Here is a 19,209-nt window from a genome sequence, read left to right as displayed (position 1 = left end):
AAAGTGCATTGAGGTCTAACATATTAAAACTCTTCTAACTATTTATTCTGCTATTTATGTTAAGTTTTCAAATTATTTATACTGCAGTACAAATATATATTGTACTTATGGTGCGTTTGAAGGTAAGTAAATTATTTACACAGTTTTCCAGAAACAATTATATTAACCAACGTTCTACATTTTTGAATGGAGATCACTACTGAAATATACATACTATATATTGTTGATATTTCAACAATTTTAAATTTATAAAAATATCAGATATTATTGTTGGTGTTGTCTTGACAAAGTGCATTGAGGTCTAACATATTAGAACTCTTTCGACTATTCATTCTGTTATTTATGTTTTTGCAAATTATTTATACTGCAGTACAAATATACATTGTACTTAAATTAAGACGTGTCTAAAGGCAAGGAAAAAATCATTTACACAAGTTTTCCAGAAACAATTATATTAACCAACGTTCCACATGAGAACAATCAGTATACATGTAACTGTAGAGGCATGACAAAACGTGTACATGTAAAAGTAAAGCGATATCGGCGATTAGTTTACAAATGAGGATGTTCCGTTGATGGTGGGTGAGCTCTGATGTATTCGATAGCCTTCTGGATCAAAGGTGGAATTTGGTGAATGTGTTCGCCTTCAGGTTGGAAGCCATTTTCGTCGGCAACGTATTTCACGGCAATCGGTGTTCCATCAGGAGACGTGTACTGATATTGTCCTTGAGCAACCACGAAAGGAGTACCGTCTTTAGCATGGGACGCTACCAGGGTTCCACTTTCACCGTGATAAATCCCGTTATCAGTCTCGTAGGAGTAAGAATAGGATCCGTCTGGTGATATGTCTTGGGCCTGTTTCAAAATTGCTGCGGGCGGTTGATGGGGCACATCGGCTGAAGCAACGGCCAAAACAGCGAGCGAAACGATCTGAAATTGATAGTTTTTTTATTTGCAATTAATTGGAAAATTCGGTTTTGGTGCTAAAATTATATGAGAAGTGTGAAATCTTGAAATCTTGGAAAGTTGACGAACTTGACAAAGAACTTACAAATTTAAAAATGTATAAACTTGACAAAGAACTTACAAGTTTAAAAATGTATAAACTTGACAAGGAACTTACAAATGCAAAAATGTATAAACTTGTCAAAGAACTTACAAATGTAAAAATGTATAAACTTGACAAAGAACTTAAAAATTTAAAAATGTATAAACTTGACAAGGAACTTACAAATTCAAAAATGTATAAACTTGACAAAGAACTTAAAAATTTAAAAATGTATAAACTTAACAAGGAACTTACAAATTCAAAAATGTATAAACTTGACAAAGAACTTAAAAATTTTAAAATGTATAAACTTATAAATTGGTTAAACATGTCATGATGTGGTGTTAATATATTATATAAAACTACATGACTTGTTTGAACCCTCTATAAAGAAACACAATGTACATACAAAATTAATAAAACTTTTCTTAAAAATAACAAAATTTTTCACAAACAGAAACTGTCAAATTCATTGAATAACTTACATCGCTCAATAATTTAACAATTTTACTTAATTTTTTATGTAGCATTTACTGCATTTAATGTATCTTCAAATGCAACACGATCTTGAAACACAAAATGTCGGAATAAAAGAATATAAAATCCGTGTACTTAAAATGTTATGTCAAATGAGAATGAAATATAAAAATGTTTTGTCAAGTTCAATAATTGTTAAAGTATGATTAATAGTGATGAGAATGATATTCAGTCAATATACTTTAAAGAAGGTTTTAGCTTGAAGAAGCTAAAAGTTAGTAGAATAAAAAAAACACTCACGAGGAACTTCATTTTGAGATGAAAGAAACAAGTCACTGTGTTAATCCCACAGAAGAAGCTACGATGTCAAATGTGTAGTCTGAGTGACACGAATGTGCTTTTATACGAAACTCTAAACTTCACTTTCCCCAAATATGCTGCTATTCAAAAATAAAGATCCGATTCGGAAGCGAAGGATAGAAGAAGATGGCCGATGCTCCACCACCACTGTTTCAACGAAGGAGAATCTCCTTTACAAAATTTATTCATCGCTTTGACATTTCCACTTTGCCTAAATTGATGGCTTGTATAATCGTGGGTAACACATTGAATAACTCTACCGAATGATGACGAAAATAAATCCAAAACTTACTTACGCTTTCGTATTTGGTAAATTCGCAATTTTACTTATTTGGAAAAATTAATATAAGTAATAAGTATGTACTTTTACTAGTTTTAGAATTTGCAAATTTGTGAATTAATTTTTGTAGGTAGTAAACTTGTACCTTTTCAAATTTTCGAATTTGCAAATTTATAAATTAATTTCTGTAGGTAGTAAACTTGTACTTTTACAAATTTTCGAATTTGCAAATTTATAAATTAATTTCTACGAATAGCGTACGTGCAATTTTTTAAATTTTCGAATTTGCAAATTTACAAACATGGGAGGTTACGAATTTACAAACTTTAGGAGCACAGAAATTTTAGATTTCATAATTTACGAATTCTCACATTTAGAAATTTAGATATTTGGTAACTGGGACACTGAATTTTCTAATTTTTAAATATTCAAATTTAGGAGTTCGTAAGCTTGCAAATTTGGGATTTTGAGAATTTGGGAATTGAAAATATGGGTGGTTGGAAATTTTAGGATTTTTAAATTTTGGTATTCTTTAAAATTTAGAAATTTTTGAATTTAACAATTTATAAGTTTGCAAATTTGTAAAATAATAAATTTAGAAATTTGAGAGTTTTATGATTCGAACAAAATTATTTTGTAATATTAAAGACTTACAACATTTTATTAATCTTCAAAAATTAAGAAATTTTGTTAATTTTCAAAAATTAAGAATTTTTATTAATCTTCAAAAATTACGAAATTTTAGTAATCTTCAAAAATTAAGAAATTTTGTTAATCTTCAAAAATTAAGCAATTTTGTCAATCTCCAAAAATTAAGAAATTTTGTTAATCTTCAAGAATTAAGAAATTTTGTTAATCTACAAAAACTAAGAAATTTTATTACTCTTCAAAAATTAAGAAATTTTATTACTCTTCAAAAATTAAGAAATTTTGTTAATTTCTTTTTTTTTTAAGTAACAAAGAAATAATTCGAGTAAACAAAAATATGCAGTTCCCATAAAAAATTATAGATGTCCTTGAAATGTTCGAAGCGCTTTCACTTCCGGAGTCGAGGTATTCATCATGCGATGTTCCATTCAACATCACTTGCTGTTCGAAATTTACATAAAATTCGTATGAAATTTTTTTTACAACCTTCTATAATTTCTTTAGTTTGATCCGACTGCCTAGAACACCTTGTATATTAAGGACAATGATAGACTCTTCTTTGTGTTCGATACATTGACTTTTAATATTTGTACAAGGTTACACAACGTGAATATTATTGCACCTTACTATATCATAAACATTGATTTTTGTTTAATTTCGATTATGCAATCTCAAAAATATCAGGTGTCATATTTAGAAATGGCATGATGTAATGACCTTTTATTTTTTTTAATATGAATCTTTTATTTTATAGGATAACCATGAACCTGTTTGTAATTTGAATAAAATCGCTTCTTCGATTTTTCTATTCATTCATATAGAAATGTATAAATATTATCTAAATCAAAGGCAATTTAAAAGGAGATATTCTTCCATAAAGAAAGAATAATTTCTTGCATCTTCGAGAAATATTCAAAGCTACAAAGTTATGAGGTTTTCCAATTAAAATAGTGCAATACATCATATCAGTTTATTTAAAAATAACATGAACAAATTGATATTTCTTCAATTAAAACCTGTTCAGTGCACCTTAGAAACAGACCTACATTACAACTTTTTAATAATTTTCCATATCTTCTCACAAAATCATACACATTGATCGAAGAGATTATAAATTATTCGTCATTTCTGGTTTCTTATGAAACATCTTAAAATATATGTATCCACTGACCTCGTGCAAAGTGGCTGCTAGGTATCTTTATAATCTTTAAAAGTCAAAAATGTAACTTAATTAAATTCGTGTCGGTGCGGTAATTCATTGCTTTACTCTATCATTGCAAAAATCACAATACCTCAGTTTTCGACACATTAGAATTTGTTTATAATAATCTATTATTTTGTGGTAATTGTTTATTAATCGTTTGTCATTTTAGTTATTTGAATAAGTTGGAGAACCACCATTACGAATTATAATACAGAAAGAGGCGATAATATCGAAGACTCTCGGTATATTGCCATTTCCATGCAACGCTCTAATCAATTAATTTTGAGCTAAAAATAATACAATTGTCTACACATCGTTCAAATCACTGTACCTTCTGTTTTATAAATTTTGTTAAAGAAAATTTGCCTGACAGGACAAGTATATTTATACGATCATAAACGAGCAGCCATTTGCAACAGCTGACTAGATATAAATATTTAAAAAAACTCTTTTCTTGCTTATATTTTGAGAATTTTCTTGTTGCTCATATTTTAAGAAAAATATTTCCAATTTTATTTCCATATATTTAAAAAGTGAACTTGTCTCCTGACACATTTCTGGTCCAGCTTTTATAACGCTACGCACTATAAAATAGTACTTATCTAATAAAACATAATACTAGGTATTATGTCAATCGTATAAACACACGTTGCCATCCATCGAATTTTAACCTTTCTCTATTTTACACCGTCTGACGGTTTCTCGTATATTTGTATAGGAATACTGGTTTCCACACTAGTTTACCGTTCTACCTTTGAACCAGCATATTACGACTGTTACTTTTCACACGATGAGGGCATCCTATGACATTTCATGAATGTGCAGATTACCTGTAGGAGTCTATGGTATGAACGTTGAATTTGAAATCGCAAAACGATCATTAACATTCTGCTCGATGATTGCAGATGAAATTGATAAGTATACACTGCCACCTTTTCTCCTAACATTTGCGGCTAAACGTTCATTGTGAACACGTGTAATTGGTGACATGTTACGCGGACATGTAACACGTCATGTTGAGTTAATCTTATCACAAAAGAGCTATGTAGTGATTCTAGAAACACCACCATGCCAATTATTTCGCTTTGCAATTTGTAAAAATTATCATTCTCTTTTAATTAAATGGTACGTTCAAATTTATATTCTTAGTTAAAATATCATATGAATTTATTGCATAAAAAAACAATATTAAGTATAGAAAGAATAAGTATAGAAAGGCAATAGTTTTTTGTAAAATAATTAATTAATGAAAGTAGTGTGGAAGTATGACTCACGTTATCTACATTTAAATTTACGCGCGCTTTATGGAAGTAGCGCAATTAGTGTCATCTAGACACCATACGCGAAAGTATCACAACAAAGAATTCTATTTTATCGTAAAATGATACACTGTTATGTCTAATTAATGTTCACAAATTATTCTATTATCTTAGAACAGTAATTAGATTCATATTATAGTCAATTAATAATAAAATCAACTATATTAATTACAAATAGTGCAGTTTATGGGCTAAAAAATTGGCGTCCATCTAGCGGCGAAACAGGTGAACTGAACCTAAAAAATGAGGGTCCGAACCAGTGTTGGGCAGTCGTGAGATTTTATCGCACGCGAGAGCTTTATGCGCATGCGTCAGCTGACGTCACAGCTTGCTGCCAATGCCGTACCTAGCCGGTACACGCAGTGGTGACTGATGAGGGCACCTTAATGATCCTACATAATTTTTCAAAAATTCTTATAATTGCACTGTAAACTATGAATGTATAGGTTGGGTTAGATTACATTAGGCTGGGTTAGGTTAGTTATATATATGACTGTATAAAACTATACAACTATATATACAGGGTGTTCGGCTACTGGTGGGCATAATTTTAGGGGGTGGTAGCTGGAGTGATTGTGAACAACTTTTTCCTTTACCAAAATGCTGGTTAAAGCTTAGTTTTTGAATTATTAATGAAAAACACCGACCAATGAGAACGCGTATAGACCGGTCGCGCGACAGCGTGAGCGACAGCTTCGAATATGACGGCCGATCGTCGTCGTGAACAAATGTATCGATACTGTCGGTATAACGTCGGTATAACGTCGGTATAACGTCGGAATAACGTCGGTATAATAGAAAGCTGTTAGATGAAAGTTACATTGAATAATAAATAAAAAAATCTGGATTATTGTTGAATTATCATTCATTCATGAACAAGAAATAACAAAATTAGTCTCTACTCACGTAATCAAAGTAAATCGAATTTATTCAATACGTTTATTCGTTATCGCAAAGAAATAATAGCTAAAATATGGAAAATTATTTTCGTTAGATATTGTAATGATGAAAAAGAACAAATTCTCATTTTTAAAAAATTGAATAACTTTTCTATTCAACAAATAAAAATGTGAATTCAGTAATTAATAAATTTAAATGTAGCTCACCCATTAAACCGCAAATAATCACAATAAAAATGCGTCTCTGTCACCGGTCCGATCCACCGGTCCTTACTGTTAATATAAATCAATCACCATACAGAAACTCTCAAAAAACTCTCAAGAAACTTCATTGTCACCTATCACTTTCATCTTTCATTATGAGTTTTCATTATCACTTTTCTTTCTCATTTTTCACTAATTTGCACTAATTTTCACTGTCAGTCCGACACGTAAATAGGACGAATGAAAACACGTGAACGAAAATTCATAAATGATTTAAACTATAGTATCTTGAAAGCAAGAAAACGGAATTCTCGATTAAAAACAACGATACATTTTATTTCGACACGTTTCTTTCGACAATAAACGATGACTGTCGATCGACGCCGCAGTCGTTCAACAGATCATCGTTGCATGGCAACCGTTAGCGACGTATGCCTCGCGATCGAGAACAAAACCGCGATCCGTAGCCAGTCTAACAATGTCTTCTTATAAAATATAATATAATTTCGATTCCTCAATTCGGATATCTTATAATTAGAATAGTGTATCGTTAAACATACATATCTATGAATAATCGTTCACGCGTTTTCATTCGGTCCGTTTACCGGTCGTGCTTATGTTGTGCAATTATTATTAGAAAAAGACAGTGAAATAAATTGAGAGTTCATTGACCCTGCCAGGGCATCAGCTGTTGATGCTCTGATCGGTGGATCTACCCGGTGACACAAATATTTTTTATCGAAGCTAGTTTTTCCATGAATCAATGAGTAAGTGTTATTTAAGTTACTTCTGTATTTTTAAAATTAAACGTACGCAGCAATAGATTTATTTCACTTCAATGAAGTACTGCATTAGATATTCTATTCCAGTTCGATCTCATTTCATAGGCAAGGTACTCATTCGTTTTGAAACGTGAATTTATTCGTTTGCTTCATTAGTATAGTTGACAAAATTAATTTTCGTGAATTTATTCTTTTCCCTTTTTGAAGGCATAAAATAAATACAATATACTTCGTGTGGTTGTTGTAAACAACAACTAATTGGTTTATTTCTCATTCACGAATTACGAAGAATTTAATATTATTCTTAACATGTTAATTCATTATTCGATTTAACTTTTGCCTAATAGCTTCCTGTTATACCGACGTTATACCGACAGTATCGATACATTTGTTCACGACGACGATCGGCCGTCATATTCGAAGCTGTCGCTCACGCTGTCGCGCGACTGGTCTATACGCGCTCTCATTGGTCAGTGTTTTTCATTAATAATTCAAAAACTAAGCTTTAACCAGCATTTTGGTAAAGGAAAAAGTTGTTCAGAATCACTCCAGCTACCACCCCCTAAAATTATGCCCACCAGTAGCCGAACACCCTGTATATATATCGTGAATTATATAATATAATATAATGGAATATGGGAGATTATTATATTTAAAATAACACAAAAGCACAATAACTTTTAAAACACTAAATGAATTTATTATTTAAGAAAAACGACTTGGAAGGACCTCTTTGAATAACTATATTTTATACGTGTGAAAATTATAATATCAGAGAAACAATAACAAAGAAATACATGGATTTTATTTTGTTAACATGCTAGATCTGATAAAAATCGAGCGGTATGTTTTTTCTTTGCTCTTGCAACAAATATTGGTATTCATATAACAAATCGGCTGCAAACGTAAAAAATAATAATAATCATAAATAAATTTAATATTACTTTTATTATATATAATCTGTTGTATTATTTAACCCTTTTATTCTCTCTCCTGCAATTTTCTTCAGATTTATTTTTTTTTCCTCACTAGGCCTAATGATACCTTATATTTCATCAAAGTGTATACGCTACTGAGGACTTCTACGGATAGCTTACTGCGCATGCGCTGGGACTGCCCAACACTGACTGCGCGCTACTTAAAAGTAGTTTAAGCCATGCTATCAGAGCGACGAGCTAGTCTATACAGCATTGAATTGGAGGAAGGATCTCTGCGTTCCATTTAATTAACGTAAGTCCTATTTTTTATTCTTACTGTATATTTAGTCACAACAATTGTACATTATAAATAGTTATTCAATTTATTATTTTTATAATTAACATTTTCTGTTTACCAATGTTCAAACTTTCACGTAAAAATATTATTAAATCGTGCAACAATTTTATTTTTCAGTTCCAAAATTGAATATACACACAATCTGCCTCGATCTTCAACAAAGAATTAAGCCAATAAAGAGTTACATAAATTAAAAATTGTACAAAATATATTTGCAAATTGTATGTATTTATGAGGTTACAATAAATAAACAAAAGACATCATGTACATATTTACAATCCTTTCCATTACATTCTTAAACATAACAGACAATTAACAGGTTAGGTCAGGCTTACGGTTCGGTTACATTCGGTTAGGTCAGGGTCCAAGGTTAGGTCGGATTATGTTAGGTCAGGCATACGGTTAGGATATGTTACGTTAGGTCAGGATATAAGGTTAGTTCAGACAATGTTAGGTCAGGGACTAAGGTTAGGTTGTATCAGGTTAGGTCTGGAGACCTAACATATATCATTCCCCATGTTACTATTATTATTATCGTGCAACTATAATTATTATCCTTACTATTCTTATTATCATCAATTGAACCGATATCACTACCCATATTACTACTTTTATTATCGTTACAACTATTATTATTATGCTTATTCTTCTTATTATTATCAATATTATTACCCATATTACTACTTTTATTATCATAATCCTTATTATTCTTATTATTATCAATATTATTACGCATATTACGACTACTATCGTCGCTGGAACTGTAATTATCCTTACTACACTTATTTTTATCTATATTATTACGCATATTACTACTTTTATTATCATAATCCTTATTATTCTTATTATTATCAATATTATTACGCATATTACTACTTTTATCATCATTAACCTTATTATTCTTATTATTATCAATATTATTACGCGTATTACGACTACTATCGTCGCTGGAACTGTAATTATCCTTACTACACTTATTTTTATCTATATTATTACGCATATTACTACTTTTATCATCATTATCCGTATTATTCTTATTATTACCAATATTATTCCGCATATTACGACTACTATCATCGCTGGAAGAGCAATTATCCTTACTACTCTTATTTTTATCTATATTATTACGCATATTACTACTTTTATTATCATTATCCTTATTACTGTTATAATTATCAATATTATTACGCATATTACTACTTTTATCATCATTAACCTTATTATTCTTATTATTATCAATATTATTCCGCATATTACTACTTTTATCATCAATAACCTTATTATTCTTATTATTATCAATATTATTACGCATATTACTACTTTTATCATCATTATCCTTATTATTCTTATTATTATCAATATTATTACGCATATTACTATTTTCATCATCATTATCCTTATTATTCTTATTATTATCAATATTATTACGCATATTACGACTACTATCATCGCTGGAAGAGCAATTATCCTTACTACTCTTATTTTTATCTATATTATTACGCATATTACTACTTTTATTATCATTATCCTTATTACTGTTATAATTATCAATATTATTACGCATATTACTACTTTTATCATCATTAACCTTATTATTCTTATTATTATCAATATTATTACGCATATTACTACTTTTATCATCATTAACCTTACTATTCTTAATACTATCAATATTATTACGCATATTACTACTTTTATCATCATTAACCTTATTATTCTTATTATTATCAATATTATTACGCATATTACTACTTTTATCATCATTAACCTTATTATTCTTAATACTATCAATATTATTACACGTATTACGACTACTATCGTCGCTGGAACTGTAATTATCCTTACTACTCCTATTATTATCAATATTATTACGCATATTACTACTTTTATTATCATTATCCTTATTATTCTTATTATTATCAATATTATTAAGCATATTACTACTTTTATCATCATTAACCCTACTATTCTTAATACTATCAATATTATTTCGAATATTACGACTACTATCATCGCTGGAACTGCAATTATCCTTACTACTTCCATTCTTATCAATATTATTACGCATATTACTACTTTTATTAACATTATCCTTATTATTTCTATTATTATCAATATTATTACGCATATTACTACTTTTATTATCATTATCCTTTTTATTCTTATTATTATCAATATTATTACGCATATTACTACTTTTATCATCATTAACCTTATTATTATTATTATTACATTTTCCGATATAACCTACCCTCCTCTGCCCTATTCCGACCTAGCCGGTTAGGTTATATCAGGTTAGGTCGGTCCCTAGGGTTTGGTTGGAAAAGGTTAGGTCGGATCCTAGCGTTAGGTTATATCAGGTTAGGTCTGGGTACCTAACCGACCTAACCTACCCTGACCTAACCTGATCTGACCTAACCTTCGGCCCAGACCTAACCTAATCCAACCTAACCGGTTAGGTTGGAAAAGGTTAGGTCGGACCCTAGGGTTAGGTTGCATTAGGTTAGGTCTGGGTACCTAACCTACCTAACCCACCCTGACCTAACCTGATCCGACCTAACCTTCGGCCCAGACCTAACCTAATCCAACCTAACCGGTTAGGTTGGAAAAGGTTAGGTCGGACCCTAGGGTTAGGTTGCATTAGGTTAGGTCTGGGTACCTAACCTACCTAACCCACCCTGACCTAACCTGATCTGACCTAACCTTCGGCCCAGACCTAACCTAATCCAACCTAACCGGTTAGGTTGGAAAAGGTTAGGTCGGACCCTAGGGTTAGGTTGCATTAGGTTAGGTCTGGGTACCTAACCTACCTAACCCACCCTGACCTAACCTGATCTGACCTAACCTTCGGCCCAGACCTAACCTAATCCAACCTAACCCTAAGGTCCGACCTAACCTTTTCCAACCTAACCGGTTAGGTTGGATTAGGTTAGGTCTGGGTCCAAGGTTAGGTCAGATCAGGTTAGGTCATGGTGGGTTAGGTAGGTTAGGTACCCGGACCTAACCTAATGCAACCTAACCCTAGGGTCCGACCTAACCTTTTCCAACCTAACCCTGGGGACCGACCTAACCTGATACAACCTAACCGGCTAGGTCGGAATAGGGCAGGCGAGGGTAGGTTATATCGGAAAATGTAATAATAATAATAATAGTTGCAACGATAATAAAAGTAGTAATATGGGTAGTAATATTGATAATAGTAAGAATAATAAGGATAATAATTATAAACGTAGTAATATGCGTAATAATATTGATAATAATAAGAATAATAAGGTTAATGATGATAAAAGTAGTAATATGCGTAATAATATTGATAATAATAAGAATAAGAAGGATAATGATAATAAAAGTAGTAATATGCGTAATAGTATTGATAATAATAGGAATAATAAGGATAATGATAATAAAAGTAGTAATTTGCGTAATAATATTGATAATAATAGAAGTAGTAAGGATAATTGCAGTTCCAGCGACGATAGTAGTCGTAATATGCGTAATAATATTGATAATAATAAGAATAATACGGATAGTGATGATAAAAGTAGTAATATGCGTAATAATATTGATAATAATAAGAACAATAAGGATAATGATAATAAAAGTAGTAATATGCGTAATAATATAGATAAAAATAAGTGTAGTAAGGATAATTACAGTTCCAGCGACGATAGTAGTCGTAATACGCGTAATAATATTGATAGTATTAAGAATAATAAGGTTAATGATAATAAAAGTAGTAATATGCGTAATAATATAGATAAAAATAAGAGTAGTAAGGATAATTGCTCTTCCAGCGATGATAGTAGTCGTAATATGCGGAATAATATTGATAGTATTAAGAATAGTAGGGTTAATGATGATAAAAGTAGTAATATGCGTATTAATATTGATAATAATAAGAATAATAAGGATAATGATAATAAAAGTAGTAATTTGCGTAATAATATTGATAATAATAGAAGTAGTAAGGATAATTGCAGTTCCAGCGACGATAGTAGTCGTAATATGCGTAATAATATTGATAATAATAAGAATAATACGGATAGTGATGATAAAAGTAGTAATATGCGTAATAATATTGATAATAATAAGAACAATAAGGATAATGATAATAAAAGTAGTAATATGCGTAATAATATTGATAATAATAGAAATAATAAGGATAATGTCAATAAAAGTAGTAATATGCGTAATAATATTGATAAGAATGGAAGTAGTAAGGATAATTGCAGTGCCAGCGATGATAGTAGTCGTAATATGCGAAATAATATTGATAGTATTAAGAATAGTAGGGTTAATGATGATAAAAGTAGTAATATGCGTAATAATATTGATAATAATAAGAATAATAAGGATAATGATAATAAAAGTAGTAATATGCGTAATAATATAGATAAAAATAAGTGTAGTAAGGATAATTGCAGTTCCAGCGACGATAGTAGTCGTAATACGTGTAATAATATTGATAGTATTAAGAATAATAAGGTTAATGATGATAAAAGTAGTAATATGCGTAATAATATTGATAATAATAAGAATAATAAGGTTAATGATGATAAAAGTAGTAATATGCGTAATAATATTGATAATAATAAGAATAATAAGGATAATGATAATAAAAGTAGTAATATGCGTAATAATATAGATAAAAATAAGTGTAGTAAGGATAATTACAGTTCCAGCGACGATAGTAGTCGTAATACGCGTAATAATATTGATAGTATTAAGAATAATAAGGTTAATGATAATAAAAGTAGTAATATGCGTAATAATATAGATAAAAATAAGAGTAGTAAGGATAATTGCTCTTCCAGCGATGATAGTAGTCGTAATATGCGGAATAATATTGGTAATAATAAGAATAATACGGATAATGATGATAAAAGTAGTAATATGCGTAATAATATTGATAATAATAAGAATAATAGGGTTAATGATGATAAAAGTAGTAATATGCGTAATAATATTGATAATAATAGAAGTAGTAAGGATAATTGCAGTTCCAGCGATGATAGTAGTCGTAATATGCGTAATAATAATAATTATAAATAAATTTAATATTACTTTTATTATATATAATCTGTTGTATTATTTAACCCTTTTATTCTCTTTTCTGCAATTTTCTTCAAATTTATTTTTTTTTCCTCATTAGGGCCTAATGATACCTTATATTTAATCAAAGTGTATACGCTACTGAGGACTTGTACGGATAGCTTACTGCGCATGCGCTGAGACTGCCCATTACTGGTCCGCACACGCAAAGAAGGAGAACAAAAAATGAATATTTCGGCACTTTGACGACGTAGTATGGTTCCTGAGGCATTTAGAAACAAATTTCTATTAGGGTTTGATGCGTTTTAATGCCTAATAAAGCCAGAAAATCAATTTTTATAAATCAATATTTGAAAATCAATGTTTCGGACCGAATTCTACAAAAATTGATTTTCTGACTTTATTAGGCATCAAAACGCATCAAACCCTAATAGAAATTTGTTTCTAAATGCCTCAGGAACCATACTACGTCGTCAAAGTGCTGAAATATTGCACTTTGCATGCGCAGTAGAATTGACACAGGTGGCTCATGTAAGTACCTTGTCTGTGATTCTAGTTCCAACTTGAAACACAGAGGTCAGTGATAAAAGTTGTCGATTTTGCTAGTAATGTAAGCAAGATATAACCTAAAATCTGACATAGCATTCTTAAAAGGTGCAATACCTTTATTCGTTAAATACTTTGAAGAACTTAAAAAATTCAGAAATGCCTGACCATTTGGGAGAGGATATGAGAAAAGTGAAAAGTGAAGATGATAAAGAAGAAAAGGAAATAAAATGTGAGGTTTAAAGAACTTTGAGCGTGCTTATTTATTATAGTTCATTATATTTACTAAACTTTTGTGCACTAAATTTTTAGCTCTTGACGAAGGAGATATTGCTTTGCTCAAAACTTATGTAAGTGTAGAAGTTTGGTACCCTTTGTTACAAAAGAAATAATTAACTTGGATAAATAAGTTTTTTATGATAGTAAATATGGATTAATACTGATGAAATACATAATACGTAATTTACTTGTACAGGGACAAGGACAATATACTAAAAGCATTAAAACTGTAGAAGAGGATATTCAAACGATAATAAAACGTGTCAATGAGTTGACAGGAATCAAGGAGTCTGATACTGGTTTAGCTCCTCCTGCTCTGTGGGATTTAGCTGCAGACAAACAGACATTACAGAATGAACAACCATTACAAGTTGCTCGTTGTACTAAAATAATCAATGCAGATTCTGAAGATCCAAAATATGTTATAAATGTAAAACAGTTTGCAAAGTTCGTAGTTGATTTAGCTGATTCAGTTGCTCCAACCGATATTGAAGAGGGTATGAGAGTGGGGGTGGACCGCAACAAATATCAAATTCATATTCCTTTACCACCCAAAATTGATCCAACTGTAACAATGATGCAAGTTGAAGAGAAACCTGATGTCACATACAGTGATGTTGGTGGTTGTAAAGAACAAATTGAGAAATTAAGAGAAGTTGTTGAGACTCCTCTGTTACATGTTAGTATTGTATTGTTGCTGTCTTGTGTTTCTTTCTATATAATAAAATAATTACTAAAACTCAATTTATCTATTACAGCCAGAAAAATTTGTTTATTTGGGTATTGAGCCACCTAAAGGTGTATTGTTGTTTGGACCACCAGGCACAGGCAAAACTTTATGTGCCAGAGCAGTTGCTAATAGAACAGATGCTTGTTTTATTCGTGTTATTGGTTCTGAATTGGTTCAAAAATATGTTGGTGAGGTAGGTGTAATGAAAATATGGGATATCTATTTATATATAAGTATATATTGATAAAAGGAATATGTGTTCTAATAATAGGGTGCACGTATGGTCAGAGAATTGTTTGAAATGGCACGTAGCAAAAAAGCATGTTTAATATTTTTCGATGAAATTGATGCTATTGGAGGAGCTCGATTCGATGATGGGGCTGGTGGTGACAATGAAGTTCAGCGTACTATGCTCGAACTTATAAACCAACTTGATGGGTAAAAAAAATATTTTTCTTTTTATTGTTACTATGAGAGGTGTTCAATAAGTATATATGTATAACCTTGAACTTTTCAGTTTCGATCCAAGAGGTAATATTAAAGTTTTGATGGCAACAAATAGACCAGATACGCTAGATCCTGCATTGATGCGTCCAGGACGTTTGGATAGAAAAGTAGAATTCGGACTACCGGACTTAGAAGGACGAACACACATTTTCAAAATTCATGCACGTTCAATGAGTGTTGAAAGAGATATTAGATTTGAACTCCTTGCTCGTTTGTGTCCTAACAGTACCGGAGCCGAAATTCGTTCAGTTTGTACCGAAGCTGGTATGTTCGCGATTCGTGCGCGTCGTAAAGTAGCTACAGAAAAAGATTTCCTAGAAGCAGTGAACAAAGTGATTAAATCGTATGCTAAATTCTCTGCAACTCCCAAATATATGACTTACAACTAAGTTCGTTATAAACTTTATGATTGGTTCTAAAATAAATATTTATATAAACACCATATCATTGTATTGCTGATCAATGAAAATGAAGCATAATAAATTGAAACATCTTTTTGCTTAATACTATATTTTCTTTATTTCTATAAATTTTTATTATTTGAAACAATTCTTCACTTGCATGTTGTTTTTGAGATTTTGTGAAAATTTAACTTTATTGGTGCATTTGGTTTATTAATTAATAAAGATGTTATACCAAGCTCTTCTCCAATCCAATCAAATTTTAAATGCCGACACATCTGCATAACGTGAAAGTAAAATATTTATGAAATCAGAATTTTACATTTCAAGTTGATTTAATGGTAATCACCTGCAACAATAACACTTGCATGTTTTGTTCTGCAAATCGTCTAGCTATGCAAGAACGAGGACCATGACCAAAAGGTATTAATGTATAAGGATGAACAGGTTTCCCAGAACTTCCCTTACTACTTTTATCTACATTCTCGCGAAGCCATCTTTCTGGTATAAATGAGTCTGGATTGTTAAAATATTCAGGAAGTCGACAAATGACTTGATTTTGTGTTACAACCACAGTCTATAAAGGTAAAAACAAAAGAACAAAAAGTAAATGAAAGTGAAACATAAGATTCAACCGTTTTTTAAACTCACTCCTTTAGGTACTTGGTATCCATTGAGAACAACATCATTTTGTAAAATGCGTCCAATTCCTACAGAAATAGGATTTAGACGTAAACTTTCTTTAATCACAGCTTTGGTGTAAGTTGCATTTCGTAAAACATCCGCTGTTATTGGTTGATCAGTTTTGGGTAACAACTGCATGACTTCGGATCTTAATCTATCTTGACTGCTCTGATTTTTTGCCAGATGATACAAAGCAAAAGCTGTACTATAAGTAGTCTAAAAGATTATAAGTTTATGGTTCAATTTATTGATAATTACTTGATGTTACATAAGGTGGTACTTAACTTACAGTGTCTATGCCAGCAAGTAACATGTCACAAGACATTCCCACAACATCTTTAATATCCAAAGCAGGATTTTCCAAATAGGCAGTCAGAAATGATTTACTACATCTTGCTTGCATATCCTTCTGTTTACGGGATACTAATTCTAATGCAACCCTAATTATATTAAAGAAACATAAAGTTTGTCATGTATTAATAATTATGCTGTTTACAGACATTACTTACGTTTCCATATATGTTTGTGCTTTGCGCAATTTTCGGTATAATGGTGTTTCAAAAATACGCCAAAATTGTAATCCATTGTCTAATTTTAAAATTGCACTGTTTGTTGCAAAAGCAGCCTCAATTAGTTTTGAACTTACTGAATTTTTTTCTCTTTCCTCTTTTGAGAAGCTATTCAGTCTTGTATCAAATACAATTAAACATGTTACTGAAAAAAATATACAAATTATTATTAAGAAGAATACTGTTAAAGAAACTATTTTGTAATTGTTTATGAGATTAATACATTATTACATTCAAGATATAAGCGTGATAAAATTGGTAAAAGGTCATCAAATGTTTCATTGCTACATAATTTAACAAACTCTTGGACAACACAATTTGTTTCTTCCAAATAATTGATTATGTCTTGAGGTTTGCTGCTAACTTTTTGAAACTCTTTTCGTAATCGCCACCATTCTGGTCCATTTCTAGAATTAGCAAAAAATTATATGAAAAAAATGTTCTATGAATGAGAGTCAAATAGTATACGTCTAATAAATACAAAACTTTATTCACTCTATTTTAAATTAATAATTATTCTTTATAATATATAATTAAGTAATTAATAAAATGTTAACAATTACCTTGGAAAGGAAAAGATATGATTATCAATTTTTTACAGGTACATTTTATACTTAAATGGTTTATAATGATAAATGTAATAAATAATTAATTACATTTTATACAATTAATAAATTATAAATTTTATTATAATGTATTATAGTTATTATAGTATTAAATATAAAACAGTGAATAATAATCAAGCAATATAATTAAATAAAAATTATAATTTTTGAGTTCAGAAAATAATTATAGTTACGTGGGTAATAGGCCTCCGGTTCTGTACACATCGCTACGATCTTTCCGATATTTTAAAAGAGCTAAATGACTTCTTCGTTCTGGATGTAAACCTGATTCGGCCCTGAAAATTTCGGCTATATCTTCTGGCCGATAAACCCATACCACATTTACATTAGGCACTATTTCTTCACGCACTAACGGTCCAAATCGACTGAATTTTTTTCTTCCACTTTCATACACTTTTGTAAAACTGTATTCACCTACATATTGTTAGACAAATCAAATATGAACATAAACAAATTGCATTATCAACAAAATTATTTCCGATTTAAAAAAGCATGAAAATTAGACTGAAATTGCGCTATATATTTATACATGTAGATATTTATATTGTAAGTACAAAATATATAAAACAAAGTATATAAAAATGTATAGTATATTACCACAAAGTAAAAGATTAATTTTCTCACCAATTACAGGCAGATATTTGTAAAGTGTTCCAATAACAGGCAACGATTTTGGTCCAGGGATATCTTTGAAAGGTTTAGCTTGAATTTCGTTTGTTTCAACTTCGCACTTTGCTAAATCACAGTAAAATTTAACACATGCTTTCTTTCTCGTTATAGCGCCACATTTCTTCAGTCGCGTGTACATTATACTTCCACGATCGCACAGTCAACGAATTCTAAATAAAAAAATCACAGACAATAAACTGAGAGCAATTCAGAAAGTTACATCGGTTCGATTTGAGGAACTGTACCCTTTCTGAGCTGAAGCTCAAGACTCTCTTCGTTTCTCTTTCTTTTTCACTTCTTGTTTTGCTTCATTCGTCCCGGTTACAGAATTTCAATGAGCTGCGTACCTTTGCATAAATTTGATACGTTTGCGATACAATCATTTAAGTCCTGTTCTCCTGATAAACTTTCAAATGGAGTTTAAAAATAAAGAGTGGTAGTTGGTTTATACGATTTGCACATAAACAATAATCAATTATTATCGAATTTAAGTTTGAAATTATGGGTACAATTTACATTTGTATTTTTTTTCAATAAATTAATCAAAAAATTATATTTAAGGTTATAATTACATTTCAAATTTCAGTCGCAATTTTTCATTTTTGTTATATTTTAATTTATATTTAAATTCATATAATATATGAATTTTC

At 30.3% G+C, this 19,209-nt stretch overlaps 3 protein-coding genes across 4 annotated transcripts; 1 reads left to right on the top strand and 2 right to left on the bottom strand.

Annotated features, from left to right (window-relative positions):
* Positions 1-431: 431 nt before the first annotated feature.
* On the bottom strand, positions 432-13,834 carry LOC100880107 (larval cuticle protein LCP-17). 2 transcript variants are annotated; one of them, XM_076541218.1, is made up of 2 exons: positions 13,715-13,834; positions 432-930 (listed from the first exon to the last, which is right to left on the bottom strand). In XM_076541218.1, exons 1-2 carry the CDS (start codon positions 13,817-13,819, stop codon positions 553-555), a joined length of 483 nt encoding a protein of 160 aa, XP_076397333.1. In that variant the 5' UTR covers positions 13,820-13,834; the 3' UTR covers positions 432-552. The 2 variants fall into 2 exon arrangements, with proteins under 2 accessions (XP_076397333.1, XP_003701043.1); XM_003700995.2 differs by lacking the exon at positions 13,715-13,834 and adding an exon at positions 1,826-2,169.
* A 105-nt stretch (positions 13,835-13,939) lies between these two features.
* Rpt1 (26S proteasome regulatory subunit Rpt1) lies at positions 13,940-16,114 on the top strand. The gene is made up of 7 exons (XM_076541161.1): positions 13,940-14,079; positions 14,191-14,326; positions 14,407-14,444; positions 14,570-15,052; positions 15,132-15,296; positions 15,375-15,541; positions 15,621-16,114. The coding sequence occupies exons 2-7, from the start codon at positions 14,254-14,256 to the stop codon at positions 15,997-15,999; spliced, it is 1,305 nt and encodes a 434-aa protein (XP_076397276.1). The 5' UTR covers positions 13,940-14,079; positions 14,191-14,253; the 3' UTR covers positions 16,000-16,114.
* On the bottom strand, positions 16,104-18,998 carry dib (Cytochrome P450 302a1, mitochondrial). Its single transcript, XM_003701026.3, has 8 exons — positions 18,515-18,998; positions 18,064-18,304; positions 17,496-17,671; positions 17,205-17,409; positions 16,985-17,135; positions 16,663-16,911; positions 16,361-16,588; positions 16,104-16,289 (listed from the first exon to the last, which is right to left on the bottom strand). Exons 1-8 carry the CDS (start codon positions 18,696-18,698, stop codon positions 16,164-16,166), a joined length of 1,560 nt encoding a protein of 519 aa, XP_003701074.2. The 5' UTR covers positions 18,699-18,998; the 3' UTR covers positions 16,104-16,163.
* Between the last annotated feature and the right edge of the window lie 211 nt (positions 18,999-19,209).

This window comes from Megachile rotundata, chromosome 2, assembly GCF_050947335.1.
Source record: "Megachile rotundata isolate GNS110a chromosome 2, iyMegRotu1, whole genome shotgun sequence".
NCBI lineage: Eukaryota > Metazoa > Arthropoda > Insecta > Hymenoptera > Megachilidae > Megachile > Megachile rotundata.
The sequence above is the reverse complement of the archived record's forward strand: the minus strand, read 5'-3'. Positions and strand labels throughout refer to the sequence as shown.